Source organism: Numenius arquata, chromosome 2 (assembly GCF_964106895.1).
Source record: "Numenius arquata chromosome 2, bNumArq3.hap1.1, whole genome shotgun sequence".
NCBI classification, from domain to species: domain Eukaryota; kingdom Metazoa; phylum Chordata; class Aves; order Charadriiformes; family Scolopacidae; genus Numenius; species Numenius arquata.
Window position 1 is genome coordinate 101078033 of NC_133577.1, and position 25503 is coordinate 101103535.

At 40.5% G+C, this 25503-nt stretch overlaps 1 protein-coding gene across 33 annotated transcripts in view; it reads right to left on the bottom strand.

Moving 5' to 3' along the window:
* Positions 1–12035: 12035 nt before the first annotated feature.
* NRCAM (neuronal cell adhesion molecule) overlaps positions 12036–25503 on the bottom strand; it is a 71437-nt gene continuing 57969 nt past the window's right edge. For 29 of the 33 annotated variants that reach the window (XM_074165586.1, XM_074165582.1, XM_074165602.1 and 26 more), the window contains 2 exons: positions 21940–22018; positions 12036–12273 (listed from right to left, as the gene is read on the bottom strand). In XM_074165586.1, coding sequence (XP_074021687.1) covers positions 12036–12273; positions 21940–22018 — 317 coding nt within the window. The other 4 variants (XM_074165549.1, XM_074165597.1, XM_074165594.1 and 1 more) reach the window with 2 other exon arrangements.

Consider the following 25503-nt stretch of genomic DNA (forward strand, 5'->3'; position numbering starts at 1 on the left):
GCTAGTTACCACTCGTGATTTTATCTCCCACTGGGGTGAACTCTGTGGGCTCTCCCATCTTGCTTTCTGGTGGGTATGGTCATCACTCCGCTAGCAATAACAAACATGCACAGATGAGTTTTCTAAGCCAACTATTTTCTCAGTGTGGCTGGAAAATGTGATTGGCTGGCTTTGGGCCATTTTATTTGCAGTAATTATTGTTGGAGGGGTCCCCTCTTTCTCTTCCCCCCTCCCTTTTCAGGGTGGGACAGTTGTCATAGACAGTCAAGGACCAGGGGATATAGTGGTGCAGTTCTGCCAGCTCTCAAATACAAGATGTAGGATGAGTTGGTGGCCCCAAGGACGAGGAGCACAGACCCGTTTGTGACCTCCCTGTGTAGACCCTGCTCTGCAAGGGATGTGCTGCACCCACCGAGGCTCAGCCTGACCCTTCTGCCTCCCCAGGTGTGAAGCTGCAGCGGCAGTACTCTCCACCACTCTTCCTACAGCATGAATGTGGTGTATCCTGGCCGTTCCGCCCATGGAGCCTGCTGGGATGGCGCCAAAGGGAGCCAGTGCTCACCCAGTCACATCCCCACTGCCTTTTGGGAGCAGGTACCTCCAAGGCCCTGAAGAGCCCTCACAGAACCCTTCAAACAGCCTGGTAACGAGCTGACGGCGATGCTGCAGGGCTGGTCGGGCTCCAGCAGGGAGCCTGGCCTGGGGCTGCCTCTAATTAGCAGCAGAGACAAACCCGCTGAGGCCAGCAAGGAGTCAGCAACGATGCAAACGCCTGTTTGCGATAGGACTCAACTCCAGCTGTTTGCTCAAATGCGGCACGAGGCAAACAAACATGTTTCAAGGTTACATTGAGGCTTAGACAGGAACCACGGAGAGGCTTCAGCACGTGTTTGAGCTTTCTGAGTAATTCTGACTGAAAATATCTGGGTATACGTATATTTTAGCAGAAAAATGTATACATTGTGGATGCTGTTTGAGCACACCTGTTGAAGATGCAGGGGTGCAATTGGTAATTACGATATCACTTTACTATCACTTGGTCACGCGCAGCTAGGCTATCGGCCATTTATTTTAATCAGTTTATATTTCAATTTGATCTGTGGTTTTATTCCAGAACACAGCTCCTCAAATATGATTTGGGCCATCATTTCAAGGTGAGGCGTGTGTGCAGCTTACTAGGATCTTGGAAGGTGAAGAAATCAGCAGTGTGTAGATTAATGAAGTTGACAACCCTCCCTGCAAGGATGATGCATGGGCCCATACGCAAACGGAAGCAGAATGCCTGGGGCTAGTCAGCCTGGACAATAACCTTCCAATAAACATATTTATCCGGCCAAACCATATAAAAACCATCTTGGCTTGAGGAGAGTTGCACCAAGGCGTTTTCAGTTTGTTGCCTGGTGTTGTCAGGAGCAGTGAAACACAGGCAGATTCACCGGTCACTCCTGAGCCGCCCCCTGGGAGTCACAGCACGTGGCTGCACCCCACCTGCAGCACCTCGGGAACAGGCTCGTTTTGTCCGACACAGGCTTTCTCGGGGTTCAGTCTATGAGTGGTTTATGCAGAGAGGACAAAATAATCCCACCTGCTTTTTTGTCTCATGAAACACCACGGTGTGCTCCTTTCTGAAGGGTGTTTTGCAGGTGGCAATATCCTCTAATGTTAACTTGCTTAAGAGAGCTGTGCTGATACCTAAATTACTGCTCCTTCATATATGTCTCAAGTGTCTCTCTCGGAATTTAAAAAGGCAAAAGTCAACAGAATAGTTCTGTTTCAGTGTGCTGCTGACCAGCATGTGAGGTAACGGCACAACAACGTAACGCGCTGTAAAATCATCACCTGTTTATCACGAGGTCAGTAACGAGCACTAACGCATGGTGGCACAGTATATTCAGGAGTTCATTTTCAGAACTTAGTTTGATTTTCTGTCCTACCAACAGCTGCTGTATCGAGCATTTATTACACAAAACAACGTGAATTAACAGAAAAGCTCAGTATCTAGTGACTTGACTTTCACTTAAGTCAGAGCTTAGTGGAGGGGTCAACCACTATGGCAGCGCAAAATTGATCCTGACCATGACACATGGCCCTGCCCAGCAGAGCGTGCCCAGCTTAGGCACTCATGGGCGCATGGCTGTCCCTGTCACCCTCTTCTGTCATTAACACGGTTCACTTGCGATCAATCATTCCAGGCAAAGAGTAATTCAGCAGGGGTTTAGGCACATAGCTCTAGGTAAGTCCTGCTTTGGCCATCTCCTTTTTGCCCTAGAGCAGAGTGACTGGATGCTCGCTGTAGTGAAAGCTGGATTGCCAGTGCCAGCATCACGCCAGCCCAGAAGGACCTGGACACTGGGTGCCACTGGTTTCCCCTTTTGTCTGATTGGGCAGGCTCTTCCCATGCTGGCAGAGGAAACATCAACTCATTCATTGGAAATAAATGCAGCACCTCGTTTGAGTGTGCGAAAGCTTCTCTGTGGGGCGGATCCTGTGATGAGGAGCCTCATGGCAGCGGGCAGCCTGGTCTCTCCCAACTTCGGTAGATATTCATGTCTGTGCTGATACAAATCTCTGCTCTGTGTAGGGAAAGGGGGTGATCCTGCTGACTTAGGTGGATGTCCCCACGTCTTTGACCTGCTCTCGAGTAACAGACTGGCCTATTTGTGTTTGCTGGCCTGAGTAAAAGGTGCGCAGCGCCTTGTTTTATTCTCCAGTCCTTCACCTGTTTGTAGAAATAACTCCAGATGAGTCAATTCTTTATAAAGATATCCAATTACTCAAAACAAGCACTGAAATACTATTTAAGATAAAGCTAAATCAAGTGGCCGCAGTAGCCCTGTTTGTAGGAAGCGTTTCCAGTGGGTGCCCCGTTAGGGTGTGAGAGCTTCACCCAGCACTTTGAAGGGGTGGAAAACCAGATATCCTTCAAGCATTGACCTTCCTTTAGTGACCTTCTCCCCCTGTAACTCTTCCTCTGTGGAGTGGTGGTGGGATTTGGTGCTGGGTGAGACCTTGCTGCAGTGCTGGGAGCCTCAGAGGGGAGCTGGTTCCTCAAGGCTGCGCACAGGGAAGATGAAACACAACTCTTGGTGTGAGACTGAGACAAAACTTTTAGCAAGGCTATAATTTCTGCTTCTCTAGGTTTCACTTTACATCATCTCCAATAGAAACCACTCCTCCCAAAACTAGAGCAATCCACGTTTCATACATTAGCTTTTATTTTGTCAACTGAAGTAGCTGAATTTTTCAGAGCCAGCATCTGTGTATTTTTATATCAATTCAAGTCTCACATGGAAAGCCTATTTGAAATGAAGAGCTAAGTTACAGTGAAAGACCACTGTGAAATGCAGGACTAGGCTGCACTGATTGTCGTATCTGATTTTTGACAGGCGTAGTCTTACGGTATACAGCAATTTCCCTCTGAACATCTTACTGAAAACCTCATCATCCAGTGACGAATAGATATAAATTACACTTGAAACCTATCCTACTCAATGTATAAAAAAAAATAAATGCCTGACAGCCAACCAAAACCAGAACCAAACCTGCAGAGAAGCTTAGGATGAGTGACAGGCAAATTCATCCTGTTTCTTCTGTTATCTTTCACATAGAACATCAAATTCCAGCCATTAAAAATTGAAAATTTTATCTACAATTAAGAAGGATGTTGCAATGATTCTCCCCAAGCTTTTGTGTGTGGAATTAAAATTTATGCTCTGAGAGAGAGCCTCTCAAATACATGGACTGTGCCTCTGCAATGGCCCTTTCACATTATTTTTATTATTACCGATCTTTAGTGAACAACTGATGAGCAATAATCTCACTGAAATTTGCTACATAATTAAAGTGTTTTGCTTTTTCAATATTTGTAGTGGAACGTTTTTCAGTTGCAGTCTGAAATACAGGATTTGGAAAGAAGAGATTGCGGCTCTGCCATGTGGCTGTCTCCAGCACATAAACTGGCTGAGGCTGTGATGTCCCCGCTGGAGGCTACTGTCATTAGCGGAGAAACCCTGACACCCTGTTAGACAGTTATTCACTAAAATAATATTCATTATGCAAACCTCTGCCTGAAGACCTGCCTAAAATGCCACAAGCAGAAGTCTCAGCTGCTGTAAATGAAGCAGCTTCAATGCCTTTGGTAGGGCGGTGGCTGCCTGCTCCATCTGAAACATCTGTCCTGGGTTCCAGGTTTCAGCATTTCTGCTCTCACCACCAGCAAAAAGAAACTATTTGCCAAATTTTCTTCCTTGTTAATCATTAACCTGTGGCTGCATTCCCACCTCTAACCTTAAACATCTTGTACCTATGCCATAGAACCATGGAATCATAGAATGGTGTGGGTTGGATCATTTTAAGATGATCATCTAGTTCCAACCCCCCTGCCATGGGCAGGGACACCTCCCACTAGAGCAGGTTGCTCAAAGCCCCATCCAGCCTGGCCTTGAACACTTCAGGGATGGGGCATCCACAACTTCTCTGGGCAACCTGTTCCAGTGTCTCACCACCCCCACAGTAAAGAATTTCTTCCTGATACCTAATCTAAATTTACTCTTTGATTTAGATTTGTTTGAAGTCATTCCCCCTTGTCCTATCACTACACGCCCCTGTAAAAAGTCCCTCCCCATCTCTGCTGTAGCCCCCTTCAGATACTGGAAGGCTGCTATAAGGTCTCCCTGGAGCCTTCTCCAGGCTGAACAACCCCAACTCTCTCAGCCTGTCTTCACAGGAGAGGTGCTCCAGCCCTCTGATCATCTTTGTGGCCCACCTCTGGATCTGCTCCAACAGGTCGACACCCTTCTTGTGCTGAGGATTTTCTATGATGCTGATACATGATGATTTTTCTATAGTGGTGTTTTGAAAACTTACTATTTCCTTAAAACCTTAGGCTCTCTTATTTTATGCCTCAGTCCATGCAACAGGTCTTCCACAAAGCCATGTGCACCCTGCAGAAGTCTTTCCCTTCCACCTCTTTTTTGCTGCAGGAGGGATGATGTGATGCTAATCCCGAAGGGCAGAGCCTCCGTCCTCCTCACGTGAACGGGCCCTGACGTGCTGAGATGGTTCCTGCGGGCAGAGTCCCTCTGAAGATGATGCTCTCTGACAACGTGAATAAATTCAGGGTTTCTTCATCTCATTTCAGACCAACGGGACTTCTGGTGGGTGCGAATCTGAAAATGTGCTGCGCGTTGCCTGTCCTGATCAAAGGGGTTAATAGTGGTCACCGTCCTGGGCACCCTTTAAAAGGAGGGAGTCAAAGAGTGCCCGAGCAGGGGACAGGCAGAGCAGGCGCTGGGCTGAGCCGTGACACCCGCCCCGCCGGAGCGCAATCTGCTCTGCGACAGCTACTCCCGACTTCATGCGTCAAGACATTAAGCCTTTCTTCTTTGACACAGAGATTAAGGGCAATCCTGACAAATTCAAAACCAGATCAAGTGGAGGTACTCGGGCGGGATGAATCGCCGGCCGGCAAATCACCCGGCACAGGCTGGACTCCAGGGCTTCTCCGGGGAACCCCGTCCCCTCCGGTTCAGCAGCTTCAGCCGCGGGCACCACGTCACCCTTTTCTGAGCCCATTCTGGGCCTTCAGAGGCGAAAGCTGAGCTAATTGGCTGCAAACCAACCAAATCAACACCATTTTTTTAAAACCATTTAATATTTTTTATAGCTGCCAAGCACAGGTACCTACAACCACCGATCTGGGAAGTGACAACCCAGCAGAGAATTGGACTGGTTTCTGATCCTGCCTCCAAGAAGCGCTATTTCCGTACGCCTTTGGGACAGGGCTGGCTGCTGGATTTTGGACCGAGCGTCCCTGTCCCACAGTCCCAACCAATTTACTTTTCAAACGGCAATTCTGCCCAAAATGACCCTGTAATTTATGATCATGGTGACAAAAGGGCGAATTAGAATAAGGTCGTTAATATTATTGCTTACACAAATAACATCATTGCTTTTTGCGAAACAAGCAAATCGTTATGAACTTGTGTCTTATTCTTATTAGCCACTATTTTATATATAATTTTATATAGAAATTCATATAGGTTTTTTGTGTGTGTATATATATATGCATTTACATGGGATGTGAACTGAGATGCCTTGCTTTGGGTACCAGTTTCCCTGGGCTTCTGCTAACCAACAACTGCGACTTCCCCCTAGTGGTCAATTGTTATTTTTAAATGCTAATGATTTAAAGACTGGGCTGCCTCTCACATTAAAAAAAAAAAAAAAAAAAATCAGTTTGTTTTAGAAAACTGTAAACGACCTTCTGTTTTGATCAAGTTTATGGTCAATGCCTCGTTCCAACAGAAGAGTAGAGGCTGGTTTCTTATTCAAGCAAAAATTTGGAACGAAGCATGGGTTGAGTAAAAGCCAGGAAGAAAAAATAATCTCAGCTAAATAAAAGTTCTTGCTGGCTAATTGGCTCACTAATTGTTCAAGTTATATAATTACACCTAAAAACTGTGGCTTGTGGACAACTGAAAACTTAAAGCTACAGTATTCACTGGCAGGCAGCATAATCAGTTTTCTAGTGCTTCCTTATGCAGTGTTCTTGTCTAGAGACCATCTGATGGCCAAGAAAAGGCAACTTTTCCTCTCCTTACTGGAAATCAAATCATGGACTATTCCAGTCCTTGCCAGCTTTTCTTCCATTCATCTGTCCTCTGACATGGCCAGAAACTGTTTCAATTAGCTGCCTTTTTTTTTTTAACCCCCTCAATTATTTTTTTTTTTTTGAAGAAGCTCTTCAAATGCATTGATTTCGGTATCCAGGTTTGGAGTCCCCATCCTGTAGGTTCTTGATTTACTAAACGGTTTGTGTGGCTCCCTTGTATCTTCCTTATCGCAACAGCTTGGAAGATGCCCACTTTCTTCCAATTATTGGAACAACCCTGGTCAAACTCCCATGCAAAGGGGAAAGGGTCTCTTCATCTGGCCTTGCCTTGTACTTACAGAGAGCAAGTTTTAGCTGGATAAATACAAAAAACGCAAACACAAAATTCCCTGGAAGGGGAATGACGTACCATCGCTCCATTCTATGCTGTTCGTCAACAACAGGTAGCCTGGTCCGCCCCAGTGGGTTGTTCTGCTCTGGACTGGCAAGGGCTCCTGCTGCCTCTCCCCTGGGTAAAGCAGCCTTTGGCTGCTCCCTGCCTTTCCCCTCGAGGCCAGCCTCCTTCATAGCTGCTTCTTCAAAGGAAACCTCAAATATCATACCTTTTTTCTTTCACTTCTCTGTCCCAACAGTTTCATTTTTGCTTCCTCTTCTTCTACCCGTGCCGGACAGGCTTACTTTCCATGCCGGGGTGCCCCTAGGGCCTCCCTCGCTGCAGCACAGATCCCGCAGACCATCTTCTCAGAATATATTCTGGATCCTGCCGTTACAAAACTTAATTTGCGCCCTTGGTCCTATGAAGTCTTGAAGCCCTCGAGATCTTTGCAAACACAAGGCAGAGCAAGGTATGGAGTGGGCTGCTGTCATTGTCAGAGAAGATGCTGGGTTTCAGGACCAGAGTATCCCTCTTCAGAGGCCCGTGGACTGGGAATTAGGGCAGCACCCTCCAGGAGCTACGTATCAAGTCTAGTTTATTATCAGAGGTAAATGTAGTTCATTCCTTAATGTAGCACGAGACTTAGCACTTTTTAAGAAATCAGGCATCAGAATTAGACTGTCTAAACTGTACAACACGACAGGCTGGGGACTGGGGCATTTTTCCTCCACTTATATCCAAAAAGGAATAAAAAACCAGGCGTAATTAAATCCAATTTACAGCAACAGCTTAGATTTTGACATGACGCCGTGTGCTTTTTTTCAGCTGGCAGGGGAAACATGCTATTTTCTAAACTTCTTTATTTTACCCGAGCGCCTCAGGGTAAGGGAAAATGGGACGAAAGGCTGCTGGGTCCCGGTGACAGGAGCCGTCCCCTGCCCTGCCTCACCCTCCAACTCCTACCATATGCAAACCCGTCACTCGCCAGCTGCCTTCAATTTCATCCCGCGGGGCTTCCCTGGGGGGGACAAAGCCAGTGCTGCCAAATTCACAGTGGGGCAAACTTCTCCAACCCCAATTGAAGGATCCATCTTTCACTTCAGAGCATTTAAAAATGATCTGAATTTTTTACCTGCTCACCCACATGAGAGCACAGTAATGACTTTTGTGTATATTTTTATCACCAAAAGTCGTGAGATCACAGGGATCACACTGTTCCTCCTTGCTTACAGTCACGATGGATCCCATCTACTGTCTGTCAAAGTCCTGCTGACACGTATCTCTCCTGACAGTTTGGTCACAACATTTTCACAAAGAGCAGCAAGAGATCCCTCCAGAATTAAAAAATTATGGCCTGTTGGATTTATTTGCACCCCAGGGGGCATCATTGGGAGCAGATTCCTACAAGTAGTACATTTAGTTATTTCCATCTTCCCGTGATAACAGTCGCTGCATCTGCCAGCTCTCTGAAATGGTCTTTCCTAAGGGAGTGGAGGGGGAAGACTGAGAGAGGGAGGGGGACAGAGCACAACAAAGGACTATTACTTTTCAGGAATTACCAAAATCTCCTCCTCTTCCTGCCTTTCTCCCTAATTCTTCTTTCAGAGAAGAAAATGCTTCCACAGTGTCTATTTCTTCGTATATTATTTCTATAGGTTCTGTCTTAAAATGGGCCAGACAGTGTATGAAGAGAATCTGGTTCCCAAATCTTCTGCCACTTTGCCTCTGCTACGTGGAGCCACAAGGAAACCGCATTTTCCTAGGAACAATGCAAGAACATAAGATTACAAGAAAAATTACTGTTGGGGTATCCTCTTTAATTCCCTCCGGGTTTATACAATCACTTCAGTGAGAATAAAACCAAAAGCAAAGGTATACCACTCAAAGGAAAATTTAGCAACTATACGTATCAGTACACTTTGGGGAACATGCACAAAGAACGTACGTGTGTCTCCAAAAATGGTTATCGTCTGCCATCTTTTGTCCCAACAAAGCCCAGGGAACTCAGACTCCTCTTTCCAGGAATTATATTCTTTAGTCAAAACAGAAACAGCTGTATTTCATATCTCCCAGTCAACGCATATTGCTGGAAAAATCAACAGGTACCTGTACAGAAAAAAAAGGCAGCCCAGTATCTGAAGGTGCCAGAACTGAGACTCTGGAGGTGAGAGAAGCTGGAATAGCCAGGGGTTCCCAGTCGCACACCAGTGGCTCGGAGGGCTGACAGAATGGCTTCTGATTCAGCGATAAAATCCCTCTTTGGAGCATCAAGGCCAAACACCAACTTTCTGAGGTATCTCCTGAAGCATCTGGATCTCTTGGAAGCCACGGCTCTCCTGCAGTCTTCTCTGCAGAGCAGCTGCCCCTCCTGCCCAGTCTGTTTCCGTTCATAGACAGAATAGACAAGATATGAAAAGAGCATTGCAATGGATTTTGCGTACTGTAAAAGACGTTATTTAAAATTCCCTCACTTCATGTAGTGTTTAAAACAAGCGCCCAGAATTTTGTATGTCAGATAATTCATTCACGACACAAAATCCTGATTTGGGATCCTACCTGAAGGGTCTTAACTTGGAATAAACATGCTTATTTTCTCTTATTCACTCTTGCGGGTATGGAACACGACTGTTTCGGTTTTTTTCTTTGTAGAAATACGACTAAATAAAGCATCTATGGAAGCAACATGTAAATAGCAGGAGATTTCAAAAGGAAATAGTCAGACAAGTGCACATTTTTTCAAATGGTAGCACGAAAAGATATGCAACGTTCTGTCACCGACTTGGTTGCAGTACATAAAGTCCCGTAACACCATGGGAACTTCTGCCAGAGTTGTTTCAGGCTTTTTTCTGCTTTGAATCCTTAATTACATGGTGAATCAGATGCGATTTTTAGTGTAAACAGAACAAACAGTGAAATTTTAAAACCACATTTATTTTTAATACAAAATCTGTTGCACTATTACAGAAGTGAGCCTGTATGTTTACCCCCACATGCACAGATAATTCAGCATCTACAATTAAATAAGAGTAAAATTATATTTCTCTTTTACCAAAATCATTGGCAAATCTTATTAAGAAAAGTTCTCTTTGTGCTTGGTAGTCAATGTTTGTAGAATTCATTTCTTATTTCGGTTCCCATTAAGAAAACTGATGAACGGAAAGCTCAAAGGTGCAAAAGAAGCTTCTTACAGCAAGCTTACAGCTGTGATTACTTCAGTTGTGCTTTACCTAAAATATATACATGAAAGCTGCGAGGTGTACTATGGACTAATGTAATGCACTGGCAACAGCTCTGAATGGTTCAATTAGGAATCTGCAGTAAATAAGCAGAACAGTTCACTATTTCATCTTCACAGCAAGAAAAAAAAAAAAAATTCCAGAAATTTAAGTAGATGCTTTAAAATACCATGCATACCATTGGCTATAGTACTTCTTACACAGTACAACATAAGCTTTCTTGTTTTATTTGTGTGTAACACCTAGAAGCATATAGCATCTACGCTTTAAGTGTATTTACAAATTCAACAAAATATCTACATATAAAAAGCTTACTTAAAATTAAACTTGATGCAAGTTATGAAAAACCAATTTATTGGCAAATGAAACTGAGCATTCCTTCAACCATAGGTTGTTATAAAAATTTATATTTGGAGGTAAACATTTGATTGATATAGTATGCGAGAAAATAATTTCGTAACCGATAATGGTAATCCTTTACCACTAAAACCGTATTAGCACTTGTCAGATTGAATCCTGTGGTCGCGAGCGGTAACCCCCCCACTGCCTCGGGATGCCGAGAATTACAAAGCCGCCGCCACACCGATCAGGCCGGGACACAGAGGGAAATGCGTTCGCGCTGCTGGAGTTGGCTGGTTTGGTTTTTTAACAATCCATTTATTTTACAAGAGCTTATACCTTTCTGCTTAGTAAATAATTTAATTCTGGTTGTGTTTTGTTGTGGTTTTTTTTTTTTTAAATCTCCTAAGGCCATGAAAACATGTTGTGCTGGAACTGTCTAGAAAGCATTTATTTTATTTTTAAAGGGAAAAAAATCATACTCTTCTTTGTGTAATTTAAAACCTTTCGTTTTTCGCACAACAGTTTCATAACACTTTTTTTTTCTTCACATTTTCATTTTATTTGGCAATGACAGTAGTCCGCTAATCACAGTTTACTGCACCAACTGATTTAGTAGTACAGCGCATTATGGAATGCATATTGTATAAAGGCACTGAATGTATTTTGCCCTGTGTTTTCTGGAATATTTTCTCTTATTTTAAAGTTTTTCTTTCAGTGACTGTACAAATTCCAAAATGCATTGCAATGCGTATCTTTTATGCCCTAAAATCAATCCAATGTGTTTTGATGTAAAAATAGAACACTGTACTGCTGTAATACTCGATAGATTAAAAAGGCTATGAAGTAATAGGAGCAAAGAGCAGATAATAGGGTCTCATTAAGCATCAGCAAATGCAAGTGTCATACTTAAATCATTTAGCAATTATATACTGTACATACTGTTCCTAACTGTCTTGCAAAAAGACATATGATAGCTAGACATTAAGTCACCAATTTCACAACAATGTCCACAAAGACATTGAAGTTCTATATAATACTACTATAACACTCTGACAATGAAAACGGAATTCATACCCAGGGATTCAGCTGAGGACTGCATAACAAATTGTCAAACCATGTTTTTAGAGTGTACACGAGATTATCTGTGAATCGTGGAGCTTTTTTTTTTTTCATGCATTACACTGTATTTTCAACAGGAAACAAAATTAGAAGTTGATGTTACTGTTTGTGTCAGTTCCTTCTAAAAAAGTAAAAATACCCAAGTTTTGAACAAAATTTGACTTTTTTGAGTCATACTAACATACCACTTAATGTGTCATTATGCTGTGTAATTGTATCGACCTGCATAGTCTCATAGCATAAACATCTCATGGTGAGGAGCTCCGTTACCTGCATGTTCATAGTATGAGAAGGAGGATGTACGAGTGCTTTAAACAAACTGAAGATATAAGGGGACCAAGTTCTGTGGTTACACAAATGAATTCATGGCATTTACAGGAGAAGGAGCCTCAGAGCTTTCGTTTCCTTCAGCAGGTTCTTTCTCTTTTTTACCACTGTATTGTCCAATAAAGGAGCCATCCTCATTGAACTGACCATTTACACCTTCTCCATAGTCAACTAAACTATCATCACTGTCTTCTTTTTTCACAGTTCTGTCTGAAGGTGTCCGGCTTCCTTTTTTTAGAGGTTTATGGTCCTCTGCATCGCTGGAGACACAAACAAACAAACAAAAGGAATTAACCGATGCATTATATATTAAGACAAAAGTCAGCCATGCATGCAGAGTTTATAAAAAGCATGTGTGCAGCCCTAGAATCCTTTAGTAAACCCACATCACATTGTACAGACAGATCAATATGATGCAGTTGACATGAATACATGGTGTAGGAATGGTTTAAACAGAGAATGTCTTCAGTGGAGGGAGGGGGGGGTTGTGGTTTCTTTTTTTTTGTTTCTTTTTTTTTCTTTTTTTCCCTCATCGTGCATGACTTTTCAATGATAAGACTTGTGCCCTTTGCTTGGAAGCAATTTAGATGCAACTGCAAGCATTAAAAAGTGGGTTGTAAAGTTATAAAAAAAATAATTTATTTGTTCTCCAAAGTAACAAGCTTATGATGTGTCGTGAAGTTAGTCTGTTAAACTTCTTAATTTCTTTGACTCCTTGATCATGAATGAAGAATGAATTTGGTTAAATGAAATATACCAATTTTCTTTACTAGTATAAAGAAAATAAAAGTACTGCATTTCAAATAATTTGTTACATAATGCAGGCCAGACTTGCAATTTTCAACCTTACCTTTCAAGAGACCTACATATTCCATTAAAAGGGTGCAGAAGAAACAAATGAAAACAGCCTAAGAAGAAAAGCAAAGTCCATATCCTGATAGTGATCAGTATTTTATCAGTAATAATTTGCTCTTAAAATTGCTAAAACATTTACTGCATACAGGTAAAGCAACAATTAATCTTACAGTAGCTACAGGTAAGAGCATGCTTAGTTTTTTTCATTACTTATCAGATCAACCTCCTTATCCTAATCCATAACTGATAACATGATGATGGTGAGTTGAAGGACAACAGAAAAAGGAAAGGAAAGAAATGCAGGAGATCCCTGTAGCAGAATACTGTTGTCTTTCCCTTGTCAGTGGAAAAGCTGCATCACCATCAGAATCCCCAAATAAATTTGCAGCCGTGGTAAACTTGTATTTCATGAAATGTAGTTGGGCTCTTTTCAGAATCCTTTACGCGGCAATTCAGTTTCAAAATGAAGATTTTGGCAGCAGGTCTAAAGCATTTTCAATTAAAAACTGAATATATATTCAGCAAATTATTTTAACTGTGTAATTCCTAAAAAACAAATACCTTAGTTCTTCCAATAAATGTATATTCTTTTTTTTTTTCTAATGAATATCTTTGAACATCCAGATAAACCCTATATATATATATATATATAGATATAGCACATACAAGGTCACACAGATTATATTGTTAGCTAACAAATGCCCTGTTGAGAAATATTTCACTATTGTAGAAAACCATTATACCAGTTTTCCATCAAGCTGCTTCTCCTCATCTCATCACCTTTTTTGGAAGACTCCAAGTTATCACATTCTAAAAGTACACCTCTAATAATGATAGAAAAAGTATACCAGAAATTTTATTCTTCTATGCATACACAAGAAAGAAGTGGTAGGAATTTCTATCTTATTAACATATAAGAAAACCTTCATGTTTAAAATACCCAAAGACAAAAACTCTAAACTTGACTGTATCAGTCTTGACTTTGTTTTTAGTTAGTGCTGTGTACATGGCATGAGGATAAACATCGTATTGTTGATCTCCTGTGCTCACTGATACTGCAAACATATAGAGTAGTAACATCTAAAAGAAAGCTACTCCAAAATGTCAAGCATCCAGCAGCAAAGTGCAAATGTTTATAGCACTGCAAACACAAGCAGCTTACAGAGATATTACTGGAGAGAGTTTGTTCTGGAGTGACCCTGTATTTAAAAGGTTGAAGATAGATTCGAGTAATTAGAAATCACAGGCAGTTTCTCCATTGCCCTCATCAGAGGGCATCAGAGTCACTGTAACAGGCCATACAAATCAAACGAAGACCAGACCCTCATTTTGAAGTAGGACCAGGTCCTCTTCCCAAAGAAGAATGACTGCAGTGTTTAATGCTTTCTGGGTAACAGCATTTAGTAAAGAACACTACACATATGGTTTGCTGTTTAATTTTAGATGAGCAGCTCTGTAATTGCTTACACTGTAATATGTAGGAATGAAAAGAAATTAAAACTGCATTTGTACCATATTCCAACTGGTCCAGAAACTCTGCGCAAATATTCTAAAGTGTGACCCTATCCAGTGTAATTCACTAGGCTGGAATATACACTAAATAAATGATACACCATCACTGTATTAAAAATACCCACGTTTTTGTGTTTAATCCAATATAAAACTCTATTTTCATTTATAACCTAGATAAATCTGCCTATGGGAAGTTCTGCTCTTAGGGTTTTCATGCTTGCATTATTGAAAACAAAGATTATTTATAAGCCAAACAACTAAGAAATACTTACACAGTTTGGTTTCATTTGCCTGTGACTTTTCTATATTTTAGTAAGGATGTAGATTCTACTGTCTGTATAATTAAAACCAAACGAAACTGCAGATTTACCTAGAGGTAAACACCTGCACAGAGGTAGGCACTGGGGTAAGGGCACGGTTACAGCAGATGCAAAAATCAAACCTGGATCTGGGAATTTCCTCCCTTATTGCACTATATGAAAGAAGTTCTGCCACGATTCTGGCAGCAGAAAAAGATGCGGGATTATCCAGGGTGTTTCCCACTCCTTGTTCAGGAAAAGGAAATATATGCCGTGGTACCATTTATTCTTTATGAAACTGGATTATGACTCTTCTATTAGATGAACAGAATGTTTTGGGTGGAAGGGAAAGAAACTGAGGAATAAAACGCAAAACAACAAGCAGGAGAGAAAGCAAAAAAGTGAAGACATCAATGTTTTGGACAGCACTTCTGTGACCCTGGGGGGGCAAAACAGAGAAGGGACCCTGGTGCTTTTGGGAAATGAATGTATTTTCTCTTTGCTTCCAAGAAGCAAACCACAAAAGCCACTGAATTGCACAGTGAATATGGATGCCCAAAGAGCTACAGAACACTTTAGGCAGTAGGATATATAATATTATACTGCAAAAACATGTTAAAGCCATAAATTTGATACAGTAATTGCAAGATTCACTAATCTTGCTTGGAGTTGTTCATAAAACTATTCAAAAATGCAACCAGGATAGATCATAATTCGTTTTAGTTTTTGTTTGTGATTTTGCTTGCTATCTTTTATACTAACCTATTGTAGTATCTTGAAATGATAAGTACTAATCTTGAATTTAGAAAATTCAAGAAATAAATCTTGAACTATTGTCTTGAAATAAAGTACTAATTAGGCTGACAAATTACAGTGGAAAAATGAAGAAGTTTTTGAAATGTGCCACGTATACAATTAATAGCAAGACAGTAAGTACTGGGAGGGAACAAAACAAAGAGGGTTTACATATGAATTTTATATTTAGATCAGACAGCCATGAAAGTTAAGTCTAGGGGTACATTTACTATTTGTTGTCTTACAAATGAATTCTATACTGCTACTTTTTAGGAATGAATGTTGCTCAGTGAAGAGTGATATGTACCAGTCCTTTTGTTAAGTACTGGTATGTACCACACACATTTCTTGCCCTTTAGTAAGAACAGTGTTTAATGTTAAAGCATACCCTAAAAGCATGATTTAAATATTTTTTCATAAATGATTGCTAATATGTGAATACATGCTTCTTTTTCTTCTTAGTTTCATGAAACACATAGCAAACTTGCAGTTAATAATTAAGAGATACGAAGAAGTATGCACGTGACAATAACGTGTAAGTGCAAAGTACAAACTTATATTTTTAAAAGAATTACTTCCATTTCACAAGCTCATCAGTTATTGAAAGAAATAGGTACCTTGAAATCTCCTTTCTTCTTTCAACTTTTCAATTTTTCTTCCTTAGATATGGGTACATGCAGCAACCAGTCAGAATGAGGAAGACAGTTTTACGATGCCTCTGCAGTCCAGCAGGCAACTAGTTCCCACTAAACTTTGCCACATTCATGGACATGCAAAAAGACTCAATATATGGTTAGCAATATACTACTTTTCCTTATAACACAACTGTGAGAGGAAAGGCAACATAAAACAAACAAAATGGGTAAAGCAGTCTGGCCTACTGGACGCAGAAAGAGGATGCAGAAGATGAAAACTGTTGGCAGTAAATTCCTTTTTCTGTGCCCTCAGGTCAACAGCCTAGAAATGTTTAAGTATAAGCAGTCACATAAAGCCACAGAAATATCTTACACTACAGCTTCCCTGCACGCTCCAGGAAAACCTCTGCCCCAATACCTAACAGGTTTCTGCTCATGCTCCTGAACTGACAGGACTATGCAGATGAAAAATGCTTTCCCTAAGCACTTACACACCTGTGTCAATCCAGACCTCAACACGTTTTATTATTCCTGATCTAGCTAAGACATAAGCACATCTATATTAGTTTTCTGAGTTGTTTTTCTTTAACATCTCTGTAATACTCAATCTTCAATCCTGGCAGAAGCTGGAAAAACGGGGAGATTAAGCTCTGGCTTTAAATGGCAATGGGTTGAAAAAATTGTTAGTCAGAGAACCTGACTCTCGTGAAAATTTTAAAGAAAAATCAGCTTGCATGAAATTCAACCAACTTTCCACCTTTGCTATTTCTGGTGGAAAATTATACAAAGGGAAATCAAAGCACTGATTTAAAAAGTAGCAACACAGATATTCAAGAATAAAATTAAGAACCGTCAAAGAAAGCACATGTATGTAAATGTGGACGCAGTAAGACCACTGCCAAATCCAACCGGACTATTCAGAGACAAGAATTCTGTCGGCAGTCCATTGACATCATCTCTCGCGCTAGAAGGGACCAAGCTTAGAATTATGGTGCTGAGGCACAAATCATTGCTAGGTCCCCCTGGAAACACCCTAAGCAGCTATTGAACTTGAATAACTAGAAGAGAAAAAAAATACTATTGTATTTACAAACTATATTCTCATTGTTAATCAACCCAGAAGAAGAAGGAGGAGTAACATATTATCTAGCAATCTCAGAACTCTCCACCAATCATTTCCAGAAAGTATCTCTTAGCATATCCAAGAATTTCTAGGAAAAATATCGTGTGTGTCAAAAATGTTGAAGAAAAGAGGCAAAATAGTTCAACAAAATGTGCAAACATCCTGTGTTACCACACTAGTGGTCCTGCTATTGTAGTTGCCTTGTCCTGTTTGACCTTCCTAAGAACATCTTGCAGACTGCCATGAGACACTAGACTGTCAATCTTCCTGTGAAGTTGACTAAGAAATGCATGCCTGCAGTCTCTCCCTACCCATGAATTCACAGGTCTGTAGATGCCATAACTTCTTCATTTCTCTTGATTTAGGGCCTAGGATGGAAATTTAGTCTGATTTATACATATAGACTGACCTGAACAGGAGTTCTAGATAGTCTTGAATTTTAATTTAAACAGACATACATTTGTGGTACTTCTTGTATTTCTTGCAGTTTCTTGGTGTAAGCATTGACTGTCCACAATTTGCTGTCTTAGTCTTCTATGACTCAGGAAACCACTGCGATTGTAGTGAGATCAGTTTGCTACAGAGGCACTGTTTTCCCTTATTACGTAAAGGTGCAGGTGTGCCCCCGGTCACGGGAACACAGAGCACCCAGTCATTCTGTGGTTCCTGAAACACCAGTGTTTCCTAAGGCATTACTTCCTTTGTTAGATAGATACGGCAGGAAAATGCGATGTTGGCAGGTTCTGCAGAAGGTATGCTCTTAGATAAAGCTGAAGAGTGCAAAACTTCGAACAAGTCCAAGCCATCCCAAGAATACTGGGAAGCCTATAAAATGAATGTGACAAAAATCTCTCCTAAAATTGAGAGCTATGACTTCTCTAGGAGATCTAAATTAGTCATTAAGATTTAAGTAATTTAATAATTTAAATCTTATTTTTAAACAACTAATTTTCTAAGCGTTGGGCTTACTTGTCCAGAAATACTGAAGTCTATTCAGTATAAATTTCCAAGTCTTTCACTCTTCCCAGTTCCTGAAAAAGGATGAAGCAAGTCTATGTTCTTAGAAAGTTCCTCTTGGTGGTCTGGTGTCTCTCTGAAAGTGAGATGTCCTTTCGTACTTGGCATGAAATGAGTGTGAGACCTTATACTTTCCCTTCCCTCCTTTAAACTTTGGAGGAGAACGAAAGGAGCTCAGACACTTGTGAGGATAAGAAAATGAAGAGCTTCCAACAGAGCTCTTTTTCTTTAGCTGACGTAAGGAGTGTTTGTGTTCTGAGAAATCCTTCATGATCTGGACCAAGGATTCACCAAATAGCTTCCCGCCTGTGTATGGTAAGGACAGCAGTTTACATGTTAGATCTAGCGAAGAGGTCCAAGGACGTAGCCATATAGCTCTCCAGGCTACAGTGAGGCATGCCATATTTTTAACTGTGAGTCTCAGAGAATCCTCAGCTGCATCATGGATAAAATTAGCCGCAATTTTACACAGCCTGCGTTTCCTCTGCACAGCACCAGATGGGACCCATTGCTTTTTGAATCTGGCTTGTTCCTTCTCCAACCATATTAGTAATGCTCTACAAGCGTAAGTGCAGTAGATAGATACTCCAAGCTGGGCTGCAACTAGCTTGAAAGATCTTTTGATTGCTTCCTCAACCTTTCTATCAGTAGGATCTTTAGGGAGAGCATCCATATTAGCAGGCACTGACAGTACAGAATCACCACTAACCAATGCCCTGTCTACCTGAGGCAAGGTCCCCCACAAAGCAGCTTTATCCACTGGAAGAGGATAGAGCTTATGTAGGACTGCTGGGGCTTCATGCTTTGCCTCAGGATTACCCCAAATCCTATAGACAAGTTCTTCCACTGCTGAATGGACAGGAAGTGCATCTACCTTGCCTTCTTCAGATGGGATAAGCAGTTCTTCTGAAGCACATTCAGATTTTGAAGATTTTAGCATTAACACTCTTTTTATGTGCTTGAACAGATAATTCTGATTCTCCATGTCAAACTTACGCAGAGGATCTGATCCTTCTTGGTCTTCTGTAGGGGACTCAGATGACATCTCCCCATCTTCAGGCGATGACTCAACCTCCAAGGCCTTGTCAACTTTGGATTTCTCCTTCCCAGGAGCTGTTGGATCTTTTAAACCGTCCATATGGTCAGACTTAAAATTTTGGGAACCGCTCCCAGTTGCTTCCAGAGGAACCACTGGAACTTCTGTAATTGGTACCCTGGGATGCTTTACTAAATGGGTCCTAGCCTGTGCCACGGAAGTTATACTTTGTCTGGCTGCTGTCAAAGCATCCTTTAAGACTGTAGCTAGCTCAGGCAAAATTACAGATTTCATTAATGAATTCTTTTCAGATTCAGAGAAGTGAGTAGTAGTAGAAGGTCTTACCTTCCCGTGATAGGAGCTCTGAGTGTCTTCTGAATCTGAGCTGTAGTCTGGGGTCTGGCTGAACCAGTGCTGGAGAGAAGAACGCTGCCTTGCCAGTGAGCCATGAATTGAGTTGGAGCTGAGGGGTTGCTGGAAAGGGGACGGCTGTCCTGCCTGAGAATCTGAGCCCTCCTCCGACCCCATTATCTGTTGCTCAGAAGCATGATGTCTAGAGCCATGCCTGCACTTCCATTCGTCTGACCTCTTTTCCTCTCGGCAGAGGGAAGCAGAGACAGAACTAACCCTTGTAAGCTCTGAAGACTGCCTAGCCCTCCTCCTGGTGTAGGAGGTCTCTGATCTGGTGCTGGAGCATTGATCCCCTGACCTTCTGAAGAAGTTGGATCTGTCAGATCTCACAGACTTTGCTTTGGTAAAGACAGGGTCTGCTTCAGAAGAATTGGCACAGCTACCTTTTCTGTTCTTTTCCTTGTCCAGTTTCTTTCCTGTCCAAGCAGATATGGACCTGAAGTGATGAAAAAAGTTCAAAATACTCGAATTCCTACATCTTTCAAAAATTACTTTTTTTTTCAAGGGAAACCCTATACCCTTTTTCCTCAAAGGAGCACTGCATCATGACCACTGCCACGTGAGGCAGACAAACTGGGAACTGAGTGACTGCAGTGATGCTGGGCTGCAGAGAGGGTGCCAAGATATCTTCTGTAATCTGACTGGTTGCTGCTGCTGCCCTGTCTCTAAGGAAAAAAGAGGAAAGCCCAATATAGACTAATTACACAGAAATACATTTTAGAAAGGAGTTTTTGCATGGTAAATAGGATGAGCTCTTTCATGTGAACAAGTCTGAAAGCTTGATGTGCATCTGTCTATATTCACCAGACATGAGGTGGATAAATGCATTATAAAGTAATTTAATAAAACACTAGATGATTCTATAGATTAACTCAAGTCACTTCAATATGGAGACATAAATTCAAATCTTCCTACAGTTCACACATGAAAGTAGACTTGAACAGTCTTATGCTAGGCCTGAGAAAACATGTAGTGAGGTCATATAATTTGTACAATTCTGTACGAAGGTCAGTTTCTGCTGCTGAAAGTTCTAAGTATTGAAAAATAGAGGAGCAGTAAAGGAGAATGCAAACTGGACTGCCTAGGAAAACTTACACAGTACTTATTTATCTCTGCTTCCAAACATTGCTTCACACTTCCCTTTTTATCAGCTGAATTTAATTAATCCATATGCACTTAATACTGTAATAAAATACTATTCTGAACTCATTAACCTAAGGAAAGAGTATCATATTTTTTTTAAATCAAGGAAGAATAAACAGAAGCTGCTCTTTGGCATTCAGAACTGTAAATCTAGTCCAGTCAGGTCAAGATGCACATTTCTCTTATATGAAGAAGCTATGGCAACAGAGTGGATCATTCTTGAAAAAACTGATTTTCCTATGTACATTTGTAAATGTCACATCTTCAAAATAATAAAGGGTTTTTACAATGCTTTTGACCCAGGAATGCACTACAAAATCTAATATAACACCCATGTAAAATAGAATGGTATTGACATATTTAGAAAATAATGACATTATTTCCTGTACTAATCAAAAAACAACAAATAAAATGCTGCTTATTGAATATGCTATACTCATAATGTTTGTATGAACAGACTTGCCACGGCATGCTTTTTATGATGCCTGGAGATTCAGCAAGACTGCATTTACAACAAAGGAAAGAGTCAGGAATAAGAGCTGTGTTGCATGCCTTGAAGCTGCTTGCTATGTATCTTGTACTGAAATACATGAAAGGGAGATCTATTTTTTCTTGTAGGACATTCCTTCTCCTCTGTGTATAACATCACTTCCTTGTTATTGTATTAGGTGTTAGTACCGGCAGATATTTTAAATGCATTTGTTTTCCTATCAATTTAATAGAAGATTGCCTTTATTAGGCTTCAATTACAATGCATTTTCAAAACCCAAAATGCTAAATGTGCCCTAACTGAAAGGACACTGTATCTGGTATTTATCTACCTGAAAATCAGGTTTGTAAATACAGATTCCTCGCTTTGAGACAACTGTGTTTGAATCTGGATTTCATCTTGCCTTAGTGAATGGCTTACTTTAAGCTTGGATTTATTTTTTTTTTTCTAATGGTGTGGTTGAAATGCTATCTATAGTTCTATACAGCACTGGATACAGAATCTTTGTCAACATGGAAAAAAAGTTAGTTTTGAATTAATAAGTGTGATATTATATACAGTACATGTGTGATATGAACGGTGAACACGACAAACCACATCAGTTGCTCACCTGTATTCACCAAATGTTCCATCATCTTCCTTCATAGGTTGTATTTCTGGATCAGCATGTGCGTCCTCCTTTTCCTTCACTAAAATATTTGAAATAGTAATTTTTATCATGAAACTGCAAGAGGAGAAACTTCAAGACCTTGATTTCTCAAACTGATCACATTTGGCAGGAACGTGGTTTGAATAAAAAGAATTTTTTGAACTAGTGCCTTAGGCTGTTACATTTTTGCTTTTGAAGGAAAATTCTATTAATTAGTTATTGAATTTTATTTCCATTCAAGTGCAAAATACTATGTGTCATTCTGCATTAGCAAAAATTTTTCTTCCTTTCATTTCGAGAACTAAAGAGAAGGTTTTGTTAAAAATCGTACTAAAATACTTTCTTTACTTATGTTATTAATAGAGCTATTGTTTATTGAAATCTGAGTAATTTAGTTTTACTTATCCATGCTCCATATTCTCTCTTGATACTCATCTCATACTGATTGATAAAACTGAAATCAGATTCACTTGTGTTCGCTGTCAGTTTGTACACTTTGTGCTTTCATTTCATGAACTAAGACTCCAGGGAACTTAAAATAGTATTTTAAGAATTATTAATACTGGAAAAAATAGGCATGGCCTGTTACTTTCTTCTTTTCTATAACATGATCAAAAGCAAAGCAAAACCGCCTACACTGGAATCTAAATTTAACACAATTGTATCTCTTGCACATCCTTGTTATAGATTTAGTCACCCTTCACTAGTGGGAATAAATCCATGCATGCAACTTGTCCCTATAAAAACCTATATAGCACTGTGTCCTTTGACACAGAAACCCGCTAGTACCTAAAATGACAGATGTTTATAGAAGACATATATTCCTTTAAGGTTGTTGACAGAGTAAAATAATATACTGACTTCAAGAATTATCTTTATGGTTCTGCCCTTTGCCTTTCAATTTCTGTTTTTCTGGCTATTGCTCAAATCTTTCCCATGTTTAGCAGATATAGTTATATAATCCAACATTCAATCTCTTATCTTTTACTCTAGTAATTTCCACATTTAATTTGTACATCATTAGTTTATATGCTGTTATTTAAAATGATATGACCATACTTTCTAAGTCTATAATTACAATAATGCATAACACCTTGAAATGTATCTGGCTACTATAATTTTATATTGAAATAATTTATTAATTTTTTCAAACCATAGGCAATCTCAAGACGACATGTTAAAATTATGATGAAACAGTTAATAACTTTGTGCTTTGCATTCGTCACTCCCTGTGAAACAGTACATTTGCAATGACACAAGAAATACAATTAGCTCTGGAGTAACTGCTATAATCAAGAGTACATACTGAATCTAGAAATCTTATAAAACAGTCAAGGTCTACCTTTATGTATGTCTATGTATATGCATATGTATGTGTGCACAAAAAAAATTAATTATGTATATCTAGTAATTCTGCAGAAGCAGAAAAAAGAGGGGCATAGCAGGGATCTCCACAAAGTAACGACAACCTTAGCAACCAGCTGCCTTCTGGGCTTTTACTCAAACTGTGTTTTACCCTCTTCTAGATGATTGCTCACCCCAAGTGCTCCCTGGTCTTTTCAGCTTCACCACTTTACTTGTTCCATCTGCCCAATTTTCCTTCTCTTTTTGCAATTGTCTCCACTAAGAGTCACTTTTCTATACCCTCTATAATCTCATTTTCTCTTTAAAAAATCCAAATATTAGGAAAAATCTAAGGTGATGTCTTCAGCCTATCATTCAACTCGTATATAACACTGTGTTCCTTAATCATCTGTCTTTTCTCCATGGGCATAGGCGGTTGGGACAGAAGCTTCTGTTACTTAATTTTTGCAGTCACGATAAATCTTTACTCTCTCCATAAAACCATTAAACCATTGGATTGAGCGGAGTAGGATTCTTGTACTCAATAAGGTATCTGCTATGCTAAGTTTAGGTATAAAAGATTTGCCTGTGAAGAATAAAAGCTTTAAGTGTTTACTGACACTAGTTTTCAGAATTGCACTGGTCAAAACAAGCAGAAGAAAGTAAAACAGAGTATGGGTTGCTGGGGTTTTTTTTGTATGTTTTTTAAGTGCAGCCATCTTTTTCATGTCCAAATTAACAATATGAACTTCAAGAAGTTTGAGCTGACTTTAAATAAGCATCCCAGAGACTGGATATTTATATCATTTCCAAACCTTTGAAGTCTGTGATACAGACCAGATTTTTTTTCCTGAAATCAAAATTTTACTTGAAACTTCGCAATTGTACTTTCTATTGCAGATAGGAAAGGAAAAAGAAAAATCAAATTATTCTTTGATGCTCAGTTGAAGTCCATTCATATCCACTCATACTTCACAGCTGCTCTGAGATCCTGTCAGGCAGTACAACTATTCTACGCAAACTGGTTGTCATGATCCTTTGCAAGGGAGCTTTAGTCTATGGATCTACTCCATAAACACAAATATAAGACTGGGGAAAGGTATATAAGACACATATATGCATGCATACATATATACACACACAAATGTGTATATGCAGTGCGCACTGGCAGCCCAGAAAGCCAACCACATCCTGGGCTGCATCAAAAGAAGTGTGACCAGCAGGTCACGAGAGGTGATTCTACCCCTCTACTCTGCGCTCATGAGACCCCATCTGGAATACTGTGTCCAGCTCTGGAGGCCTCAACATAGAAAGGACACGGACCTGTTGGAACGGGTCCAGTGGAGGGCCACACAGATGATCAGAGGGCTGGAGCACCTCTCCTATGAAGACAGGCTGAGAGAGCTGAGGTTGTTCAGCCTGGAGAAGAGAAGGCTCCAGGGAGACCTCATAGCAGCCTTCCAATATCTGAAGGGAGCCTACAGGAGAGCTGGAGAGGGACCCTTTGTCAGGAAATGTAGTGACAGGACAAGGGGTAATGGTTTTAAATTGGAAGAGGAGAGATTTAGATTAGATACTAGAAAGAAATTCTCTACTGTGGGGGTTGTGAGGCACTGGAACAGGTTGCCCAGGGAAGTTGTGAATACCCCATCCCTGGAAGTGTTTAAGGCCAGGCTGGATGGGGCTTTGAGCATCCTGGTCTAGTGGGAGGTGTCCCTGCCCATGGCAGGGGGGTTGGAACTTGATGATCTTTAAGGTCCCTTCCAACTCTAACCATTCTATGATTCTGTGATTCTAAATATATAGCTTTTATAATATGTACCCCCAGAGGAATCAGTTTTGATAGAAGACGTAGGTTGTACAGTTCCAATTTTAATTACCAGTTATGCTTGGCCATTCCTAGACCTAATAGTAAAAAATACCCTAAAAAGAAAAAAACCTTATAAAGAAAAACTTATAGAAGAAAAACCAGCCTAACTGAAGGATGGTAACTTAAAATTTGGCTGCAAAAATGCAGTGGCTGAAGATGACACAGTTTCTGAGGAGAGTAACGTATTTGAAGCAAAATAATGCATGAAGGGATTTGTCCCATGAAATGTATTCCCAATACATTAAAGTTACACGGCAGCTATGATTTGATATAATGTTCCGCACTTCCTAATCAATTAAATTCTAACTCAG